The following is a 23,516-nucleotide window of genomic DNA, read 5'->3' as shown; positions in this document are numbered from 1 at the left end:
GGAGGTAACTGATAATCTTTATCAGCTCCTACCATGTCCTGTTAAGACGTTAAGGAGCTATCTCAAGCGTACCAGGTTTATCAGACCTCTCTTCTCGCATCAAGACCTACTACATACGAGGCCTTCTTGGCCTTTTAAGAAAATATTGTGTCACAGGTTTTTAAGGTAGGGATCTGAAAGAGACAAACCCCTTCACAGCCCATTACTTGATAGATGTGACTCGCAGTACCATGGACTCTAGGTCCTGCACTATCTTCCTTGGCTCCTCAACAGGACTAGTATCTGCAGATCGATGGCTGAGGTTACGTGCTAGTCTGAGATGAAAGTGAAGAGTGACTGGCCTTTTTCCTTTCTCTCTCTCCTCTCTTGGGTTTAGCAATTTAACTCTCACCAGCTTGAGTTGATCTGATATAGGTAAGCTCACTTGCTTTCTGTTACAGGCTGCTACAAGAATTCTTGACTCTGTTCCCCACATTTCTTAGAAGGGTAAATGTGAACCAAGCAAAGTTTATTTATTTATTAGCTATGCTGTTTAACTTTTGAGTTCAGCACAGTGAAGTAAAATTCTAAACTCTCCTTACCTTACATGTACAGGCTGTGATTACTGTCTGTTATCTCTGGGTTCACGAGGTGTAGAAACTCAGGGTGTCACATCTAATGCTAACCTTGAGATTCCTGGGTTAGTTTCCAGCCATTTGGAACGGGGACTTCTTCCCTTCTAAGGATGAGTCTCTTATAGTAAAGAACGATGGGTTTGTATTCGTGAAGGAACAAATCACATTTGAAAAATCATTTGTATTTTTGCCAACTGCAATTCAATTGAGGTTAGTGAGAGATGAAGTGTAGCCACCCTGCGGCCGACAGGGTAACTACCCTAGCAGGTGTTAACGCATTAGAAGTATAACTTGTATTCCAGCCTTTGTTGTTATTTTATTCCTACAAGTACAGTAAAGAACTCGGGTATGTATAGTTAGGAAAAATAATTACTTTTAAATTTTGTAATTTTTAGGAACAGTTCTTGCATGTTTATGAATTTTTACTTTTTTCTCTGTGGCTGGAAAGTAAGAAAATTTAGCTACAGTTAGCAAATTCTTTCTGTAGTTGGGGACTATGTATACAATTGAACTCAAAATTAAGGTGGTTTATATATGTACAGTATTTGTTTAGCAAGCTTACCCATCTTTTATTTTCCATAGCCTTTCTTCAAAATTCGTTGTACAGGTAGTCTATTACTCAGTATAAATCATAAACTCTTTTCTCCCAACAGAAAGTCTGAACACCTCAAGACTTGAAAATACCATCAACCAAATAGCAAACCTAACCGATTAGTCTAGAAACAAGTTAAAACTAATGATTCAGCTTAACGTAGATTATAGCACCAAAGCAACCTAAACAAGTATAATTCCAAGCAAGCACAACTGCCAAGAAAGTCCAAGGTATTCACTGCGGTAGAAGAAAGCTTAAACACAACTATCGTGTGTATGTGAAGACTTAAGACTGGCTGGCAATCAACATTGGCACACGAAGCACGGCACAAGCTACTGACTGACATCTGAGGACCAGTAAACCCCCAAATAAGCCAGTTAACTGCCAAGCCACAAGTCTTCTCTCTACAAAGTCTGGCTTGATAAATAACTTAATGAAGTGTTCCTCTAAAACACCGCCCCTTCTGTCAAGATATCTGTAACTTGGTCTCGTCGTAAGAATCTGTGTTAAGTAGAATCTTTGTTTACCAAAGTCTGTGTGTTTGTATTGTTTTGCTACAATCCCATTAACTAATGGGAAAGTAAGGTTTTCCTGTTCAGTTTTCTCTTTTTTTTCTTTTATTCGAGATACTTTGTTGACATGTGAAAGATGATGAACTACTGATACTCTTAGAACGTTTTAAATACTCTAGTTTTTTTAAGGCCCCTGTGGACTTGATATCAAAATATAAAAAAATTTTAGATTTGTCCCGTGTACCTCTCTGTGAATCGTGTAATTCGTGTTCCTATTATAAAGAAGTATAACAAAACTAGTGATCAAGAAGCTGTAACCAACAAATAAGAATCATCACTATGGATCCTCAGTGGAATCTTTTCCAGCCGCCTATCTCTGAACCAGCAGTACTGGACTGCAACGGGGGATCGCTTCACCACGGCCGATACAACGGGTTTTATGACTCCTCAAACTACAATCGCAATCAGTCTCGCAGCATGCCTCCCATTTCTCCGAGCTACACAGCCCCCGCACAACACAACGTGTTTTCGTCACACATGAATAATCAGTCGAACCCGCAGCCAAGTTATCAATCCAACCACCAGTCCAGCCACCATTTGAATCAAAACTCGCAACAGGCAACCCAAACGCCACAAACTCAGGGTCCTCCCCGCTCCCCACAGTTGAACTCTATCTCGTCCAACTACTACTCCTCCTCCTCCTCCTCCAACTCCAGCTCCCAGTACACTCCTCCTGTTGCCGATTACAAGATCGGGACCTTCACCTTGAATGGTTTCAACAGTGACACCAACAACACTACCACAAATCAAGAAACCAATAATTTCTCCCACACAAATGGAATTGGAAACAGCCAGAGCGCACGGGAGACTGGCATCATTGAGAAACTTCTGGTAAGTAGTTTTCTTAGTTTGCTTTACCTTTTGTGTAAAATTGTTAGTTGGCTTTCTTTAGAAAGCTTTTAGATCATTCCGACGTAAAGGGGTAAGTGGTCATTCTATAGCAAGCCTCTATTAGCTCATTCTGATGTTTATTCCAAGGGTTAGAATTTGACTTCAATATTAAAATTTGGCTATTATAAGTTTAATGATGTGTTAGATTCTGAAATAAGAAAATAGAGTTGTATGGGCATAGCTTTGTATTCATCATTCCTTGAACTAATAAAATGACAGAATAAAGATCATTGTATAATGGAAAGTTGCTCTTCCAAGTGCCTAATTTCTGCAATAGGTTCACACTATTGTCATTTTTTGCATGTGACTAGTGATATTGACGGCGCTATACTTAACTCCTTTACTTCCTGAATCACGTGTCTTCCTGTGGCCTTGTGTGACTTGCATATAAAATTTTATGCTTAAATATGAGCTATTCCTTGGGTCATGAAAATGAAGCAACCTTTTGAGAAGTCTAAGTTGTGTACACATGCTATGGTAGGAAATCATGACATCTAGGTCAGCATTTTGGTTCTTATGAGAACTTGGTCACAGTAAATCACTACAGCCGTCATAGTAAACTGTTTTGAACTAATGGTATGAATATTGAAAATAATTTCAAAGCGAGATGTTATCACCATTCTCACGATTTTGGTAGCACTCATCAGCTGGAGCCATACTTCCTCCTTTCACAAAAATTGTTGACAATTTCCTTGGCTACTACGTTATCCTGAATGCCATGAAAGTTAAGTGGCAAACTGTCTACTCTGATGTATATCTCGACCCTCGCAGTTCAGTTAGACAACCTATTTAAACAGAAGCTAGACGAGTTCTTGGATGTTTTACCAGATGAACCCTGTAAATCTAACTTGATCTTAGTCTTGTAATCAGTGAGTTTTCTTTAAAAAATGTTGTGTTCTATAAAGTTTGTTATTACTGTACTGAGAAGCCACTGAATTTCTTTGCAGCAAACGTATGGATTTATTCAGTGCTGTGAGCGCCAAGCACGACTGTTCTTCCACTTTTCCCAGTTTGACGGAAACACTGAACATCTAAGAATAGGTGACCCTGTTGAATTTGAGGTGACCTTCGATCGGCGAACTGGCAAACCAATTGCATCGGCTGTCACGAAAATCTCGCCAGAAGTGGTAGGAGTCTTTTGGTGCATAGTTCTTTTAATTGAAACTAAGCAGCAGTAATATATATGTGTGTGTCCCCTATAACATTATCTGCTTTATACAACTACATAGAAGACTCCTTAGCTGCTTGTCAACTTCTCCATGTTATTAGTCTTCATCTTTTCATACTTCTCATTACGCATTTCACACGCTATTCCAACACTCATTTTCTATACTGAAGATCCAAGATATTTTTTTCCAGATTGTAAGTAAGGCATTTATCAAGTGTTGCTCTTACTGTCCTCCCCGTAGGTGTTAAGTGAAGAACGTGTGATTGGCATAGTCACGACAGAACTCCGCAGCGAGTCCGGTGGGGAGCACCAGGGACGCATCACTTACGAAAATCGTGGGGAGTGTTTCTTCCTGCCGTACGGCAAGGAGGACGTGGAAGGTTACGTGACGCTCAAACCAGGCGATAAAGTCAGTTTTCAAATTGCTACTAACCAAAGGTGAGGGCATTCTTCGTCAGCAGTAGTTGATCTTTTCAATAGACTTTTTGGGAAGTTACAGTTAAATGGTAAATTGAAAGGTATTGCATTGTGTTATGAAAATTTTTCCTAAAATAAATAATCATGAAGGTATAGCACTGCATGTTTCTAGTACTTTTACTACTGTAGCTCTTTCAAGGAGAATTTTCAATGATTTAAGAGTTTCTAGTAGCATTTTTTAAGAGTTCTTGATGTGCTCTATAATTGTTTGGATATTTGTCAAGGCTATAGCCCTGCCTGTTATTTGAGTGTTAGATTGTTTACAAATGGACAATGTTTTGGTATTGCTGAACAAACATTTAGTAATTTTTGAGGCAGAGGTTTTAAAGATGTAATGGTATGACAGCTTATACAATTTTTAGAGTTTCACAAGGTGTTGTGGACTTCTCATGTAATTTCCTCCGGCAATCAAATTGGAAGGAGGTCATGTTTTACCACGTTTGTTTGTTTTGTGTGTTTTTCTTGGCCACAATTTTAATCGTAGATTAATGAAACGCAGGGATTAACTGTTATGTAAAATGCTGGAAATGATAAAATTTTTGAAGGTCAAGATCACGGTCAAGCAAAATGTCCAATTCGAGTAATCAGCCATAAGTTTGAACATCGTTGTCACAAAGACTTCAAACTTTGTTCATATTTTAGTGTATGAAAATCCACAAAAAATATTTCGCCTTTTATGAATGGGATAAGTTAGGTTCAAGGTAGTGATTGCAATTAAAAAAAAAAAAAACTTAGATATGCTTGCATTTTAAGGTGTTAATTCATTCAAACAATTATAGAGCAACTATTAATTCAATTTATAATACTCTATTGATATTATACCATAAAATTCAGTATCATTTATAAAATATCCAACACTTAGTTTAAAGTAAAAAAAAATTCCAAGTGGAAAACTTGAAAGTAAAGTAGTCTCCACTCTTATACTTTTAAGCAGGACGGGCAACCTAGCTGCTAGGCATGTACGGTTGGAGAACCCAGCCCAGCCCGTGAAGTACCAAGGTATTGTCAATACAATTAAAGACTCTTACGGTTTCATCGAAAGAGCCGACGTTGTCGACGAAATTTTCTTTCACTTCTCAGAAGCAAAGAATATTCCATCTGGACTGAAGTTGGGCGATGATGTGGAGTTTTACATCCAGACAAGAAATGTTAGTGGCTTTCATCCCTTTCTTTTGATAGCAGTTTTAAGGGGGATAATGCTTTTAACTTGAGTATTGATAAAAAAGGGTTTGTTCCTACGTCCATACAAATTTTCGAGTCATTTATATGGGGTTTACTTTACCCCTAAGGCCATTTACTATGACCAAGACAAGAAAAGGCTGCCCAACTGGTATTTATATAAGTTTACTAGTCAATTCAAAAACTGTATAGTGTGCTTGATCCTCTGGGAGGCTGAGACACACTGCCCCTTAACGGATCTCCATTCTTTTGCTACAAACATGGCTCCACGTTGGATGATTCTTTTCAGTGATTGTGCAAGATCATAAGCTTTTCAGGTACCATGCAGACTTGCCCCCCTGTCATGAAGGCTGCCCTTATGGAACATTCATGAGGCGGGGCGATGTTGATCCGCACCCCATATGCCCGAGCTGCCATGGCAAGCCGTGTTTGTACAATTCACCCTATGAATTTTGCAAGGAGTGGCCACCTTCCCATTGGGAAAAGTATTGTGCACATCGCAAGAATCGAGCGAAGGGGGATAGATCCCCTTCCTCGTCGTCTTCCTTTGAGAACAAGCTCCTTTTTGTGACGCACGATCTCTCCCACCTTGGTCCTCCTTTGCCGATCCCCTCTGTGAACCCGGTAACTGAGGTTGACAACCATCGTAAAGATAACTTTCAGATTAGTGGAACTTAGGTCACTGTTTTGTTGCCCTTAGGCCATGGCGAACATGAGTCGCTAACTGATACTAATCCTTTGGCTTCGGCCCCAGCACAGCTTTTACAGGATTCAGTTGTTCCAGTATCTTTATGTCCAGATTATACAAGTCTTAACAGATCTATGTATCCACCTATGAGCGTGCTCAGTGGTGAACATTTTATTTCAGATTTTTTTAGTCATGGTGACTTCTCACTTTTATGGGATTCTCCAGTTAAAAGTGCTGAAGATCTCTCCCTACTCTCATCCAAGAACTTGGCATATGCCGAATGAGACTGCCATATCCTCGCGTACCAGGCAGCCCTCTTGGGAGGTGCTTGCCTTTCCTGACTTGTACCTCCAGCTTTCCTCATTCACCAAGGGATCCTTGGCATCGCTTTCTCTACAGAAGGTTTCTCTAGGTTAGTCCAAGCATTTACCCTTATCTAGAGGTTGTTAGGACATCCACAGTGTTATCCACGACAGATACTTTGCAGGTATGGCCGATTCATCAGTGTACAAATACGTCGTCCCCTTCTCAACATGTTTTGGAAGGCCAAAGTTATCGCAGTATCAACTAAGTGTATCTGCGTACGTACAGACATCCCAGAATGCGCCCCCTTCCCTGCTCACGCTGACGTCTCAAAACGTGTAGCCATCCCTGCGCATGAATGTACCGCCATCTTATCTCGCCTTCGTGGAGACACATGACCCGATCATGCTGTGACCCCAGCATGTGGGTGTGCCTTGGAATACATACACCTTTCAACTTCGCCTGATCATCAAATTGCTTCAAGCTCACGAGCTCCTACGCGTTCAGAGCCCGGCCCCTCTTTTAGACGAATGAATGGTAATAAACGTAATATTTTACCTCAAGTGGTTTGCATAGACAAATATTACCTTACCTATAATTCTTAAAAGTGCTGGGAGAGTAGCCAACGTACCATAGGCAGCCGAGAGAGGAGCAGTTTCTGTTTCAGATATTTCTTCTTTTCAGTGACAGAAAAGGAAAAGGGTGACAGATCGCTTGACCCCCTTTTCCTCTTGTGGAATCACCCCAAGCACAGAATACCAAGTCATCGGATGGGAATCGTAGACGAGTTTCCCTACCATATTCTGCTTCCCAAAACAGACATTCATGGTGGATTTCTCCAGAAAAATATTATCTTTGCAAATGTCTAGCTCTGAAGAAGTCTCCTGCTATCCACCCTTGTTCCTACGAAATTAGACACGTATCGCAATAGCGAACATGGCTCCACTCATTCTCTTTTAGTATATTTGTCTGAATGTTTTGATCAAAGACGGGAACACAGGACCGCACATACATACATACATATACCAAGGCACTTCCCCCAATTTTGGGGGGTAGCTGACATCAAACAAATGAAAACTAAAAAGGGGACGTCTCCTCTCTACATGAAAAGGTTAAATCCTCCAATATTGTTCCTAAACGGGAACCTCATCGTACTACTCCTCAACAGGAGCCTATACACGATGGCCCTTCACTTATTGTTATTGAGAACTCCCCTGATCACGCTGCTGGAGTAGGTACCAGTTCCGCTGGTGTACAGTAAAACACCCCCCCCCCCCCCCACCCTGGAGGTTCCTTCCTCTGGATTTCAGATGTTGCATTTCCTCAGTGATGAGGCTTATCCACTGTCAACACAGTTGGGGTGACCCCTCACATTTCCAAATTACGAGCAGGCGCTGTGCAATAGACACCATCTTTCCCCAATCTCACAGCACTAAACATCGATATGATTTATTGTTGTCAAATCAGGCTCGTGATACCCTGGACCTCTTCAACAACCAAGTCTCGGCTGCTGGTAATTCGTTACGGTCCTTTAGATCATCAAAATTGCCACCTTTAGTCCTTTCTCGTCAGAGAAAGCCTTTCATCAAGATGCACATCCCAATCCTCTTCCAATTGATCCCGATGTAGCTGCTCTTATTCCTGTGTGTTCCTAGCGATAAGGTGACGAATCTCTCCTCCACCTTTTTAGCATCATCAGTATGTTTGTCATCAGACAGGATACAGTGATTCAAGCAAATGGCAAAACCCTCTCTCAAAAGAGAATCTCTCCCATCTCACTCTTGGCAGATACTCCAGGGACATCTAACCTCGCCAGAGAAGCTGGTTCCCTTCGGAAAGATGCGCCTTCGCTCGGTGCAGTGGGCGTTAAAAAGCCAGTGGTCGCAAATGTTAGACCTTTTTGCAGTTTTAGTGGAGGTGCTCCTAGAAGTGAGGACGTATCTCTTTGTGGTGGTCGAGGGCAAAGAACTTTTTACTTGGATCACCACTACAAATTTCCTTCAGAGGGAGCAGATTTCAGTAATATGGTCACCAGAAGACAATACCTTCCACATCAATTACATAGGATGAAAGAGGCATACCAAGCATTACTCCACTTTTCAGAAACCCTCGAAGGTCACTCTGTGGTGTTGATGAGCGATGACTCTACGTTAGTGACCTACATCAACAAGCAAGTAGGCTCGGTATTCCACCTACTCTCTTAGCTGTCAGTGAGGATCCATCATTGGGCTTAAATAAGCGCAGTTTCTCTTTTTAGCCGACAATATTTCTGGGAATAGGAATGTCATAACAGACGACAGCCAACTGGGGACGACAGTTGATTCAGGACAGCCTTTGCTTCAAGTGGAGATGTCTTTTGACTCTGTGGGGTTGCCCAACCCTAGATATGTTTGCCACTCACCTGAACACCTAACTCCTGGTGTATTGCTCTCCAGTCCCCGACCTAGCTGCGGCGATGGAGCATGCATTTCAGCCCCCGTGGGACGGGCTGGACTTGCTTGTCGTGTTGAACAAGATACGTTGGTCTCAAGATGTAAAAGTAATGCTAGTCGCCCCGAGGTGACCTCAGGCAAAGTAGTATCCAGACCTTTTGAATTTTCAAATAGAAGTTTCAAGGGAACTTTCAGCTTTGCCAAACCCACTGTGGCAACCACACATGAGAAAGCACCACGATGCCGCAGGTTCTCCAGCATCTTCAAAAGGAAGGCTTTTGAGACCAACTGTGAAATAACTTACAGGAAATCTCGGGAAGTCTTCTGTAGTGGTCTCTCAGGGGAAGAAGTTGACTTTCTGTGGATGGTGTCATAGGGGGAATATTGCTCCATTTTTCCCATAATAGCAGTTTTTTCTGTTACTGTGGAAAGAGAAGTTTCTCTTACAATGGTCAAAGGCTATCTGTCGGCCTTGAACTAGGTCTTTTAAGTGAAGGGAATCAAACCCTTCCTCGTTGGAACTGTCAGCTCTAGTTAGGAGCTTTGAACAGACCTCCCACCTCGAGAACTTAAGCCCCCATCTGGGAATGTGGTAAAGGTCCTACAGTCCCACAAGATGGCACCTTTTTGAACCTTAGAATAAGGCCTCCGACAGGGATCTAACCCTGAAGACAGTTTTTCTCATAGCCCCGTCATCATCCAAGAGGGCAAGTGAATTGCATAGCCTGTCGTACCATGTATCATATTCCCAGGGGTGGAAAGACCTTTCCTTTTCCTTTGTTTCTGAGTTTGTGGCAAAAACTAGTAATTCGGCCATTAACAATACAAGATTTGACTTTTATGATCTCATCTATTAGGTAACTGATACCCTGATAATCTGTTAACCTCTCCTGTAAGGGCAATCAGGAAATATCTTTAAAGAACAGTTCATCATTGACCTAGGATCTCCAACTTGTTTGTGAGCACAGGATGCACCAAGATGAAGATTTCCAAGAATACATGTTTTTTTTGGTTGCTGGTGGTTATCCTTAGAGCCTTTAAATTTACAGGGGAAGCGAGTCAGGCCCTTACCTTCCTAGACCTCATGACATTCGTGGTCTTGCTGTAACCATGGCTTTCCACAACCACCATTCAGTGCCTCAGGTCCTTAGTGCAGCGATCTTGAAAAGACGACTTCCTAGACTTCCTATTTCAGCCAGCTGCACCGGGGAGTACTCTCACCGAAGGAACTGTGATTCCAGCAAGAATAACAATTTCTCTTTGATTTTTGTGACATTTTTATGGGTCAAGTTTTCTTTACAGTTTGACTACTGTTCATTCGAAAGTATTAACGCTTGTCAGGTCAGTAACTAGGGAATTGAGGATGATATATCGACCCTGCTTCGTTACGAGCCTGTTTGATGGTCAAATTTATATACATATATAAGCTCCTCTCTTATGGTACAGTAATCTATTAGCGTTCCTAGAGCTAAATAGGGACCTGTCCAGTATGATGACTTCCCACCTAAGAAAGACTCCCCAAATAAATGACACTAAAGTTTCTGTAAAAACAAACTACAAATTAGTAGTGTGTGCTATCCAGCCTTGGAGTTCCCTAGTAAATAGAAAACTCCAAAAACTTGATTTGTTAATTTGGTAAAATGAATGCACAATACTTTTTTCTTTGTATATGAGCCTTTCAGCGCAATTTCTGCGAAAAATTACGTATTTTTTTTTAACAAAATTGGATTCCAAGAAAGAAAATTTGTCGTAGATGAATGACAAAAATTTGTCAAAGAATTTCTGTTGATATAATGTATATACAGTAGTGTTTGTAGAATATTTTATACAAGTCACTAAACTTCTTTTTCTGTAATTTTTTAACATCAGTAATGTCTAGAAAATTATAGTGTACAGTATATGATTTTTGTGTCAAACTCTATTGGTGTTCTTTGTTATATAAAGTATTTCTTGGGACTTAAAGTGCCAATATTTAGTATTGATTTTCACATCTATGTTTCCAGGGAAAGGAAGTTGCTACCAACATGGTAAAGTTGAGTCCAGGTACTGTTGTATTTGAAGATATCAACCCAGAATTGATAAAGGGTCAGGTTCTTAAACCTGTTGAACGAAATCCCAGGCACAGTCAGAAGGATCCACTGACCGGACGAATTAGGTACAGAGGCAAGGATCGCTCGGAGGTATGTTGAGCAGCTGAAAAATTTTGTGTATAGTAGTTTCCTGCCTATATCATTTTATTTTTAAAGTTAGTTTTATTTGCTTTTAACCCTTTTACCCCCCAAAGGACGTACTGGTACGTTTCACAAAAGCCATCCCTTTACCCCCATGGACGTACCCGTACGTCCTTGCAAAAAAACTATAGAAATTTCTTTTTTCATATTTTTGATAATTTTTTGAAAAAATTCAGGCATTTTCCAAGAGAATGAGACCAACCTGACCTCTCTATGACAAAAATTAAGGCTGTTAGAGCAATTTAAAAAAAATATATACTGTAAAATGTGCTGGGAAAAAAATAACCCCCTGGGGGTTAAGGGTTGGAAATTTCCAAATAGCCTGGGGTAAAGGGTTAAAGATATAATGTTGTTCAGTAGGAGGAGAGATCCTTTAGTACTTGGATTGTTTGAAGTGTCCAGTATTTGGGTACAGTAATGTTTATTTTATATAAGAAGATTTAAATTAATTCTTCAACTGTTTGGTTGCTTGTTAGTCATTTATCAAATTTTTCATAGGTTGAGGTCAAATTTGGAGAGAGAGATCAAAAAGGCGATTTTACTCTACGCCACGGAGATTGGGTTCAGTTCAACATTGCCACAGATCGTCGTGACCACCTTCAGAAAGCAACTAATATATCCTTGCTGGACGAGAGGTAGGTCTCCATCTCTCGCTCTCTCTGACGAAAAAATATACGTGGTTGTGATGAAATCAAATATTGCCATCATTTTGAACAGGATATTTGTTGTCATTAATTTCGAAAGGAAAATTTTTGTTTGCAGTTTCACTGTTTCGGGAGAAAAGAGGGAGCAAGGCATCATCGTAGCAATAAAGGAAGACTTTGGCTTCATAAAGTGTGCTGATCGGGAGGCAAGGATGTTCTTCCATTACAACGAACTTCTCGACCCTGAGGGCGAGACAGCGCTCAATGACGAGGTCGAATTTACTGTCGCTCAGGTATTACAAATTTTTTTTTTTTTTTTTTTTTTTTTTTTTTTGTGTAATATTCTTGCTTTTGCTTTTGGTGTCTCATATACTGTACTTGTTATTGTTTTTTGGTGTGTAATGTACCTTGGGTATCCATGTCTCTGTGTATATTGGTGATAAATGTAAGGGGTATTTTGGAACAATTACTCAGTAATGATCAAATCCTTTTCCTATTTTTCCCTGTTGGAGCCCTTGGGCTTATAGCATCTTTTCCAATTAGGGTTGTAGCTTGGCTAGTAATTATAATAATGATCCGTGTACAGGAAGCTGTTGAACATAATAAAACAATCTTGAAGTTGTTAGCAAAATTCTTTTAATTGCTCATGCTGTAATAAGTATACTAGACTTCTCTTGACTTTAGTATACTTTTTATTTTAGTGGGTTATAGTTTTTACGGAAGAAAAATACTTAACGTCTTTCTGGGAGTGGAAATAGGTAGTCCTAGAATCCCTAGATCATACATCAGGAAACTTATTTCCACCTAATAACAATCTTATAATTATTCAAAATGGTTATGAAGAAAGTGTAGAGTCTAAGTTTAGAAATTTTAAGTATTTCCTGTCAAGGATTTTTTGGTTTTACCTGTTTGGTTTTTTTTATATAATTTTATAGATAAATGAATTGCCGGATGTTTTCAATCATCTATTGAATAGAGGAATCTGGGTTATTTTTCTTGTGAACTTGATACATATGTATTCAACTTTTTATGTTTTATAAATTAACAAAAGCTGTATCTTATATTTGCAGGATACCTCCAGTCAGTCACCCAACCGGCAAAGTGCTATTCGCATCCACCGTTTACCAGTTGGTACTGTGAAGTTTGAAGTGCTTTTGAAAGAAGATCTACAAGGCACAGTAAGTATGATCAGATGAGGGAGCCTTAGTGGGAAATAACTAATTAAAGGTTGGACAGTGAATTTTGAACAAGACTATTTTTTATATCCTTAGATTGTGTTAATAATAATTTCCCTGCTTGTTGTGTTTAAGCACCAACCGGTTGTTTTTTCCCTTCCCCTTGGTAGAAAATTTGGCTGAGTTCATAATAAGGAAAGTTTTGAAACTACTGTCACAATCTGTGTAATATTAGGCAATGCAAATGAGTTTAAAGGTTACATTAATTGGCTGGCAATGGATTTATTGAAACTTGATAGTTACAAGCTGTGATAATTTTATTTGTATATAGCCGATTTATTTTCCCCACCATCCTAAAATCCGTAGCACATTGAGAGTTAGGTTTATGCATAAAAAAAAATATTTTGTCATAATTTATTCATAAAATAAACCTCTAGAATATATTTTTAAAATTTTTTCTCCCAGGTTATAACAGAAGCCCCAGCTAGTCCCCGGAACTCCTTCAAGAACGGTCGCACATCGCCTTCTGAGAAAGTGCAAGAACCTTGCGTCATATCTTACACACTTGATGGAGTGAAGCAAAATGTAAATTGTTATGCCATAAACAACTGTGATAAACCTCCTGTTGTTGGAGATAAGGTAAGTTGTGGGATTTAAAAATACGGTTTAACCCGAGTTTAAAAGATGCAGTTTTTATGCAAATACGTAGCCACAGTTAGGTTAGTTAACCATGATTTAATACAATTTATCCCCAGCTGTGATGTTAGTTTAAACCATAATGGGTGTTTTGTTTTGTTTGACTAATATTTTTTTCCAATTTTTTGTCAATTATTTTAGTTATAATTTTTAGATAAAGGACATCTAGACCCTTTTTATGGTTCACTCGAAAGTTTTGGTGTTGAATAACCATCTGGCCTTGTTACAAGGGCTTTGAATGTCATATACCTATCCGTCCAGAAAGTTTATTACAAAAGATATGAAAATTAGTGCTAGGTAACATTTAAAAGGCTCTATTGTCTTTTAACTTAGGCATCCATTTTAGCATTCAGTTCTTGAAAAGTTGGGTCTAATTATTCTTTTGTTAATATGTTTCAAAAGTTAATTTTTGTCTCTTTAGGTTGAGTTCAACCTGTATAATTTTTGTCTCCTAAATTGAGTTCAACCTGTATAATTTTTGTCTCCTATGTTGACTTCAACCTGTATAATTTTTGTCTCTAGGTTGAGTTCAACCTGTATAATTTTTGTCTCTAGGTTGAGTTCCACCTGTATAATTTTTGTCTCTAGGTTGAGTTCAACCTATATAATTTTTGTCTCTTTAGGTTGAGTTCAACCTGTATAATTTTTGTTTCTTTAGGTTGAGTTCAACCTGTATCAAGTAAAGCGTTCTAAGGAGTTAGTAGCTATGGACCTGCGCGTAGTGCGAGGGCAACCCAATCCACGGCAACCAACTGCAACTAGCAACAACAGCACCACCACCACACCTGTGATAATCCTTCCAGCTGGGAAAATGAAGACAGCTTCTTCCAAGTATGGCATGGTTTTTGTTTTCTTGTTACTGCTGATTGTATGCTATACATTTGATAGAGATAAGTGGTTTAGTGTACTAATTAGACACCTGAATTTTCTCTTTTTGACTTAAGTTAAATCAGAATTTTTTTGCTGTCCTCTAAAAGAGTATGAAGTTGTAAAGTAATCATGTTTGGCGTACATATGTTATCTGCAAACTTATATTTTGATATGATGAAGTGTGCATTATGAATCTTATGGTTTACTTTTACGGAGAAATAATAATTCTTCTTTACGTAAGTGATGCCTTTATTGTTCCAAAATAAGATGATTTTACATATGTGTATATATTTTGTTTCTTTAATAACAGTAGCTCAAATTGTAACGGCAATGCAAACCTCAATAGTAGCAACGGCAATGTAGTTAATGGGACTAGTAATATGAACGGATGTAGCGCAGGACCTCGTTCGTCTAATACCCTTCACCAAGGTTTTGTGGCAGCGTTGAAAGACACCTTTGGGTTTATCGAAACAATAGCACATGATAAGGAGATCTTCTTCCACTTCAGGTGATTATTATTTTGGTACTCGTATTTGTGTTAACAGCTCATCTGGTAGGTTTGTAGGGAATGGACGGTGTCAGTAACTTGTGCCCAACTAGTGAAATTGTTTTCAGTTACATATTTTCTTCACTTTGATTAATATTGTCCTTTATAAATGCTATACTTTAAATCCTAACTTTAATGGATGGAGGCGTGATTGAGATATCTTCTTAATGTCGGCTAGAAAGAATTTGTCATAGTTTATGTAAGTGTGTTCTATAATTAGGCAGAGTTTTTTGTAATTCACGTGTAGAAACTCATTTCTGTTTCACAGGCAACTGTGTATTGATTTCAACCATTAACATCATTGTGATCAAAGAACTCCAAACAACCATATATTTACATGGAGTTTTTTTTTTTTTTTTACACTACTTTTAGCATGACCTTTCATGTCATATATTTAACATAGAAACATAATTGTACATCACAATGACAGCTTTTGATACAACTCTGCAGTAAAAAATTCTCTCTATAGTACATTGGGGTAATTTTAGTATCCAGTGCATAGGTTTCTTTTCCTTTTTGCTAGGTGCTGAAATAAAAATTACTAGTTGAAGAAATTCTCTATTAGATAATTATAAAGTTAGAAAATATTTGTGAAAATTACTCTTTTGGAGCCATAGATTCAATACTTTGATGATCTTATTTATTTTGATATTCCTCTCTCTTCCTCCAAACAATGATAGGCACTTTCTTTTCCAGCAATGTGGAAGGGGATGCCAACAACCTGGAATTGGGTCAAGAAGTGGAATATACCTTGTCCTCACGAACAGGACCAGGTGGTAAAGTTTCAGCCGAAAATGTTCGTACCCTAAATAAAGGTACACTTCTGATGCCAAAGGTAAGTATCGGTGTCTATTACAAATGAATTTTATGAATTTTGTAAGGTTTTTAATTATGGCACAGTAGTCATGTTGATATGCTTGCGAGTCTTTTTTTATGTTTGGGTATCCCTCGATATTTTTACTTTAATATTCTACTCTTCTGTATAGCCTGCATTATGACCCATAATACAAGTACTGTATGTAGATTGTAGAGGCAGACTTTAATGTTGAAGGCAAAGTTTGCGAGGAATGTAGGTTTTCTCTGTTGCACAGATGTCCTCCCATGGGAAATAAACAGATGAAATCCTAAAACAGGCCAAACCTGATTTGGCTGAAGTTTCTAAATGCTTATCAGATGACCCAGCTTCAGTTGTAACTCTCCCTCCAATCATCATCTCTATCTATGCATTGATAGACTTGATTATCCATACCCCCTATGTGTGAGGATCTGTGCAAGGTCCTATAACTACTTACTGCTAACACTAGAATTGAGTGAATGGCAGAAAGTGCAAATCCCTTGTTGTTCCCTTGAACTCTTAATCTCTCCCTTTGATTTGTTGCTGTTTTCCAATCTGCTTATGTTGGGGTCTTTTAAATGTGATGATGTGCAGCCCCGTTTTAAGAGAGAGGAGGCATAGTACGGTCTCTTCCGGTGCTAAACCTTTCATCTTGCTCTGTTAGGAAAGATCTTTGTTTAAACCTGTAAGAACTTTTACTACACATTATTAATTAGGTTTTCCCACAAGATTTTTAACACCATGTCATGCAACATTTTTGGCTCGTGCTTCTGGTGCTACATTTTTTTTTTTCCTAAAGGGTGTTCTACCCAGCAACTGCCCTTGTCTATGCGCCCGTTCCTTAACATTTGTATCATGTTTCGGCATCTGTTACAGATCCTCTCCATGGTCTTGCACCTATTCTACTACTGCTCCAACTGCTCTTCCTCTATCTGGCCAAGATGTACCAAATCTTTATCACTCTCGACTTCCTGTGCAGTATAATTTTCAAGAACTTTCTTTTATGGCCCTATCAGTTGGGAAGTTATTTAATAAATTAGTTTTCAGACAAAAAATAATCTAATCATAGTTGGGATTTTAACCATCCAGTTTTTGATAACTTGATTATGTTGAGAGAAAAAGATCCTGAGGAAGCAGGAGAGATGCGAGGAAACCTTATGATAAAATCTAATACAGTATGCTCCTTACTTTGCTAAGTAAAATATGACCTCAAAGGAGATAGCTTCCTTGATAATAGTCGATACGAAAATAGAACTGTAAGATGAACGTTGTTGATGCTCATTGCTGACAACCTGCTAACAGGTGGTCTTGAGAAAGCTTGTGTCTAGGAATAAGAGTTACTGTGATCATATGATGATTTAAGAGTTTTTGCAGTAAATGTAGTATAATTATTATTATTATTAGCTAAGGTACAATCCTAGTTGGAAAAGAAAGATATTATAAGCCCAATGGCTCCGTTAGGGAAAGATAGCCCAATGAGGAAAGGAAATAAGGAAATAAACGATATGAGAAAAAATTAACAAAATATTTTAAAAACAGTAACATCCAAACTTGGAAAAATTTATTGTAAATAATGCTGTTGTACAATAAGAAACTTAAGGTATGGTCATTGTTAGTCTACTGCATCATTGACTGTGCATGTTTAGGTAAACAGTATTTCAACATCATATGTTTAGTAATCCTTGAGAGCAAATTTTATCAACCATAATTGGAGTTAAAGTATTTTGAAAGTATTCACTGTACATTCTCCATTTTAGGCAAGTAGCTTTACAGTTATCATATGTATTAGGTTCTTTAACCAGACTGAAGAGATAAAATACTTGGTTTTCAGGCCTTAATAGTATCTTTTACAACACTGGATGTTAGCTTATTACAAGTAATTTCTTCACTTATTATAGATATGTTATATCTCTACTCCAAGTTAATTATGTTATAAAGCCTGATTATTATAGGACAATTGGGTACTTCCTGTCCCAAATGAATATAGTTTCTATATAACTGGGCAATCGTATTTTAAAACTTAAACAGGACATTAGCCACCCGTTGAGGTACTACCGCTAGAGAGTTATGGGGTTCTTTGACTGGCCAGACAATACTACATTGGATTCTTCTCTCTGGTTACGGTTCACTTTCCCTTTGCCTACACATACACCGAATAGTCTGGCCTATTGTTTATAGATTTTCCTTTGTCTTTATACACCTGACAACACTGAAATTACCAAACAATTCTTCAGCCAAGGGGTTAACTACTGTACTATTATTGTTCAGTTGCCACTTTCCTCTTGGTAAGGGTAGAAGAAAGACTTTATTTATGGTAAGCAGCTCTTCTAGGAGAAGGACACTCCAAAATCAAACCATTGTTCTATAGTCTTTTGTAGTGCCATAGCCTCTTTACCATGGCCTTCCACTGTCTTGGTTTAGAGTTCTCTTGCTTGAGGGTACACTCGGGCACACTATTCTATCTAATTTATCTTCCTCTTGTTTTGTTGAAGTTTTTATAGTTTATATAAGAAATATTTATTTTATTGTTACTGTTCATATTTTATTTTTCCTCGTTTCCTTTCCTCACAGGTAATTGGTGACCTTTTCGAAGGTACCGTTTTGAGGTCTATGCGTTCCATCAACCCTGATCAACAGGAATATTGTGGTTTAATATGTATTGGCAATGAGGGTAAGGAGATTCTTCGTTATTGTAATTACATTAAAAACTTTAATAATGTTTTATTCAAGACTTCTTTGTGTATGGATTAGCCAGGCTTCTCAAAATTTGTGAAACCTTCAATCTAAATGGATTATGCATTGCTTAAATAGCTGAAAAACATAAACTAGCCAAATACCTTGGAAGTGAAGCAAAACGGTTATTTCTCTAAAAAATTATATGGTAGTATTGCTTGACCATTTCAAATTTAGATTTTTCAATATTAATCTTACCCGATAATCATGTAGCTGTCAACTCTGTTGCCGACAGAAATCTACGGTCGGGATACGCCAGCGATCGCTATACAGGTGGGGGTGAACACCACAGCGCCATCTGTGGTCAGGTACTCCAGTACTTCTTGTCAACACCACCTCAATTTTTCCTCTGTCGTGCCTCCGGCTAGACCTACATGGATACGCTGTTGATTCTGGAGTTATTGCTCACGATTTGGTGATGTATTTGCTCTAGAGTTTAGCCTTCGCTATTCAGGAAGCTTTATCATTAGCTTAGCAAGTTTTTGGAATTAATTTGATTTAATTTTGGTGACGAAGAGAGTATGAACTCTCTTTCACTTTTAATGGCCGACCCTTCCCTTAGACGGAAGTGTTGGTGTCGAAGAGAGTATAGACTCTTTCTTAATTTTGCTTAACAAAAGTTATAGATTTATTTTATATCTCTCTCTTCGATTATCTTCCTTTTATTATAAACTTATTAAAATTAATTTTTATATTTGTTTATATTCGACCTTTCCTAATAGTAGGCGGTCTTTTCTTGGAACCGAAGTTAATTAACATTGAGCCCGTCATTTCGTTTTTACCTGTTAACATATTATGCTATTTTAATGTTTTTGAAAGAATTTCTTTGATAGTCTCGTACTGTTTTCAAAGTTGAACTAACGTTTTGTTTTGTCTCTGCAGTTGTTGACGTTCAGAACGTTCAACTTGCGCTCTATCGTTACGATAGAGAGAGAGTATTCACGGTGTCACGTTGCAGTAAGAGTAAACCGATTCTAGCGTTTTGTTCATTCTTTCTTAGCTTAAATGGTTTTAATTCTAATAAAGGAACTTTTTATTTGGGAAATCTTTCAGTTTTTTTTTCCTTTAACAATAATATGTTTTAACGATATATATAATTGGGCTCATCTCTCAGGTTCTAAGTCAAGAGAGAGAGAGAGAGAGAGATAGAGACGGAGGGAGAGAGAGGAGGATAAACGTTTCGTTCAAGCGGGTAACGTTGTTATCGTTTTTGCTCTTCTCCCTAGTCTCTTTAGGGGAAGAAGGTAAACGTTTCTAGAGTTTTATTCTTGTTCTCAGGCTTTATGCGGTGAGAGATTTTAAACGTAGTTTATTTGATCTAGTGTTTAGTCTCTTTCCAGCCACTGAATTATTTATCTTTCATTATGTTTTTCTGTTACATTGTAATACTGTTTTCGCAATTACTAACTTTTAATGAAGGATAGAATTGCGTGTTTCAGGTACAAACCACTTAAAGTTTCGAGTTCAGTGAAATAAGTGCAAACAGAAAATCAAAAGTGGTAAAGTGATAAGCGCAAAGTGTTACAGTGTTGCGTTCGAGGGTTCGTCTGTTCGTGCCAGTTGTTCGCCTAGTCTGGGACCTCTTACAAGCTCCCAAGCCCAGGGGAGAAGTAACGTCGAAGGACTTATGGGTTCATCAGGCCTTGATCGACGAACAGACGTTTCCCTCCGTGGTTTCGGGTGTATCTACACACGTTGCGGACGTGATCACCCCACCCACACAAAGACGAGAGAGCCCATTTATTCCTCGTCTGCGGAAGAGGTTTCTCGCAGAAACCATGGACCAAATCTTGCAGCTTTTAAGTGCAAGTCGGTCCCTTCCGCGCAAGTCCAACTCCTAGGTGGTGCCATTAGCACTGGGTCAGTTCGGACTTGCTGCAGTACGACAACTGCACACCTCCCAGAGAGGCAAGGTGGTATCGCAACAGGCAGTAACTCCGTCTGTTGCCGCACCAGCTGTTTTAGACCCTCAGTCTCAACGGACAGTAGCTCCGTTTGTTGTTGTCTTTCTTAAACTCTAGTGGTCTATGCTGCAGACAATGCAGTCTCAGCTTGCGGTGTTGATACAGGAGTTTCAGGCAGAGAAGGTTAGCACACCTCCTCCTGCGAGCGCTCCTCCACCTCTGCGCAGTCCACCCTGCCAGACATATGATGTTGAGGCTCCTCCTGCCTCCATGCGTGAGCTGCCGCATTGGGAGTTGCCAGGTACCAGCGCTATGCAGCAACCTCCACTTTCCTTGAGGCAGGAGCCTCATGCTATGCGGCAACCGCCTCAACTCTTGAGGCAAGAACCTCAACTCTTGAGGCAAGAGCCTCAACTCTTGAGGCAAGAGCCTCAACTCTTGAGGCAAGAACCTCAACTCTTGAGGCAAGAACCTCAACTCTTGAGGCAAGAACCTCAACTCTTGAGGCAAGAACCTCAACTCTTGAGGCAAGAACCTCAACTCTTGAGGCAAGAACCTCAACTCTTGAGGCAAGAACCTCAACTCTTGAGGCAAGAGCCTCAACTCTTGAGGCAAGAACCTCAACTCTTGAGGCAAGAACCTCAACTCTTGAGGCAAGAACCTCAACTCTTGAGGCAAGAACCTCAACTCTTGAGGCAAGAGCCTCGCCTAGAGGCAAGAACCTCGCCTAGAGGCAAGAACCTCAACTCTTGAGGCAAGAACCTCAACTCTTGAGGCAAGAACCTCAACTCTTGAGGCAAGAACCTCAACTCTTGAGGCAAGAGCCTCTCTCTGCGCAGCCACCTCCTCAACCCTTGAAGCAGACACAACTCTTGAGGCAGGAACCTCATGCTATGAGGCAGCCGCCTCAACGCATGCAGCAACCGCATTCTTCACAGCATGAGCCTCTCTCTGCGCAGCTACCTCCTCAACCCTTGAGGCAGACGCAACTCTTGAGGCAGGAACCTCACAGGAGCCTCATGCTATGCGGCATCCTCCTCAAACCATGAGGCAGGAGCCTCATGCTATGCGGCATCCTCCTCAACCCATGAGGCAGGAGCCTCATGCTATGCGGCAACCTCCTCTACCCATGAGGCAGCCTCATGCTATGCGGCATCCTCCTCAACCCATGAGGCAGGAGCCTCATGCTATGCGGCATCCTCCTCAACCCATGAGGCAGGAGTCTCATGCTATGAGGAGCCTCATGCTATGCGGCATCCTCCTCAAACCATGAGGCAGGAGCCTCATGCTATGCGGCAACCGCTTCAACCCATGAGGCAGGAGCCTCATACTATGCGGCATCCTCCTCAACGCATGCGGCATGAGCCTCATCCCTTGCAGCATGAGCCTTATCCCATGCAGCATGAGCCTCATACCATGCAGCATGAGCCTCATCCCATGCAGCATGAGCCTCATCCCATGCAACATGCTCTGCTTACCTTACAGCATGCTCTACATACAGCATGCTCTGCATACAGCATGCTCTGCATACCTTACCACATGCTCCTCAGTCACACATCTTTGGTTGTTGCCAACTCACTAGACTGTCAAGCAGTTTCATAACGTTGCCTTCTAGTCTGCTGCTTTTGCACCAGTGAAACCCTCACTGAGAGAACTTAGCTTTTCTCGGATATGGTTCCTGTAGATGAGAAAGTGCTATTCTCCCTCCTTCTGATATTCCCTTGAGGACTCTGTCATTTGGAGAGGAGCCTTTAGCTGCTTAGCCTCCTATGGACTTTTATTTAAGCATAACATGCTTCCAGGGAGGGTAATGGTTCCACTTCAGTCGCTAACCCCGTCTGTTACCACACCTGCTCCCATAGACCTTGAGCTTTGTTGCAAGACATGCAGTCCAAGCTTAGTCCTTGTTAGAGGATTTTTTGTTTACGGAGTCAGTGTGTCACTGGGAAGACGTTCAACAACCAGCAGAAGTGACTTGTTGTGACGCAGTGCGGCAACCTCAGCAACCCGATAAGGAGTTGTCTGTACGACCCAGACAGTCTAGACAGCTTCGGGTTGTCGCTGTACTTCCTCGCTTCCCCATGGTTGACAGTTCACAGACTGTGCAGCAGTACCATGATCTTGTGTCCGGCTCCGTCAGACGACTAGCTTTTAAGAGCTCCCACAAGTCGTCGCTGTCTGGAGATTCTCAGATGGACTATGGATCTGACCAAGGAACTGGGCCTCCTGGTCAATTTTGAGGAGTCCCAGCTCGTCCCATCCCAGACCATTGTCTACCTGGGTATGGATCTTCAGAGTCGAGCTTTTCGGGCTTTTCCGTCGGCCCCAAGGATCTACTAAGCCCTAGATTGCATCCAGAGCATGCTGAGAAGGAACCGATGCTCAGTCAGGTAGTGGATGAGTCTAACAGGGACACTTTCATCGCTGGCCCTGTTCATCGAGTTAGGGAGACGCCACCTCCGCCCCCTTCAGTATCATCTAGCGGCTCACTGGATAAAGGACATGACGCCAGAGACGATCTCAGTTCCTGTTTCCGAAGAGAGGAGGTCTACTCTCACGTGGTGAAAGAACAGCTTTCTTCTCAAGGAAGTCTACCTTTGGCTGTTCAGAAACCCGACCGCCGTCTCTTCTCTGACGCATCAGACACGGGCTGGGGTGCGACTTTGGACGGACAGGAATGCTCGGGAACATGGAATCAGGAGCTAAGGACACTTCACATCTATTGCAAGGAGCTGTTGGCGGTTCATCTGGCCTTGATAAACTTCAAGTCCCTCCAGCTTAACAAGGTGGTGGAGGTGGACTCTGACAACACCACAGCCTTGGCTTACATCTCCAAGCAGGGAGGGACTCATTCGTGGAAGTTGTTCTAGATCGCAAGGGACCTCCTCATCTGGTTAAAAGATCGAAAGCTCACGCTGGTAACGAGGTTCATTCAGGGCGATATGAATGTCATGGCAGATCGCCT

At 40.3% G+C, this 23,516-nt stretch overlaps 1 protein-coding gene across 4 annotated transcripts in view; it reads left to right on the top strand.

Moving 5' to 3' along the window:
- Unr (cold shock domain-containing Unr) overlaps positions 1-23,516 on the top strand; it is a 46,042-nt gene that overhangs the window by 7,259 nt on the left and 15,267 nt on the right. The window contains exons 2-14 of one of the 4 annotated variants that reach the window (XM_068373934.1): positions 1,268-2,609; positions 3,617-3,796; positions 4,079-4,275; positions 5,249-5,462; positions 10,920-11,096; positions 11,646-11,782; positions 11,910-12,084; positions 12,862-12,969; positions 13,432-13,605; positions 14,321-14,493; positions 14,843-15,040; positions 15,776-15,914; positions 18,486-18,585. In XM_068373934.1, coding sequence (XP_068230035.1) covers positions 2,058-2,609; positions 3,617-3,796; positions 4,079-4,275; positions 5,249-5,462; positions 10,920-11,096; positions 11,646-11,782; positions 11,910-12,084; positions 12,862-12,969; positions 13,432-13,605; positions 14,321-14,493; positions 14,843-15,040; positions 15,776-15,914; positions 18,486-18,585 — 2,524 coding nt within the window. In that variant the 5' untranslated portion in view covers positions 1,268-2,057. Of the gene's footprint in view, positions 1-1,267; positions 2,610-3,616; positions 3,797-4,078; positions 4,276-5,245; positions 5,463-10,919; positions 11,097-11,645; positions 11,783-11,891; positions 12,085-12,861; positions 12,970-13,431; positions 13,606-14,320; positions 14,494-14,842; positions 15,041-15,775; positions 15,915-18,485; positions 18,586-23,516 lie in introns of all 4 variants that reach the window. The other 3 variants (XM_068373932.1, XM_068373933.1, XM_068373931.1) reach the window with 3 other exon arrangements.

This window comes from Palaemon carinicauda, chromosome 5, assembly GCF_036898095.1.
Source record: "Palaemon carinicauda isolate YSFRI2023 chromosome 5, ASM3689809v2, whole genome shotgun sequence".
Classification (NCBI taxonomy): Eukaryota; Metazoa; Arthropoda; class Malacostraca; order Decapoda; family Palaemonidae; genus Palaemon; species Palaemon carinicauda.
The sequence above is the reverse complement of the archived record's forward strand: the minus strand, read 5'-3'. Positions and strand labels throughout refer to the sequence as shown.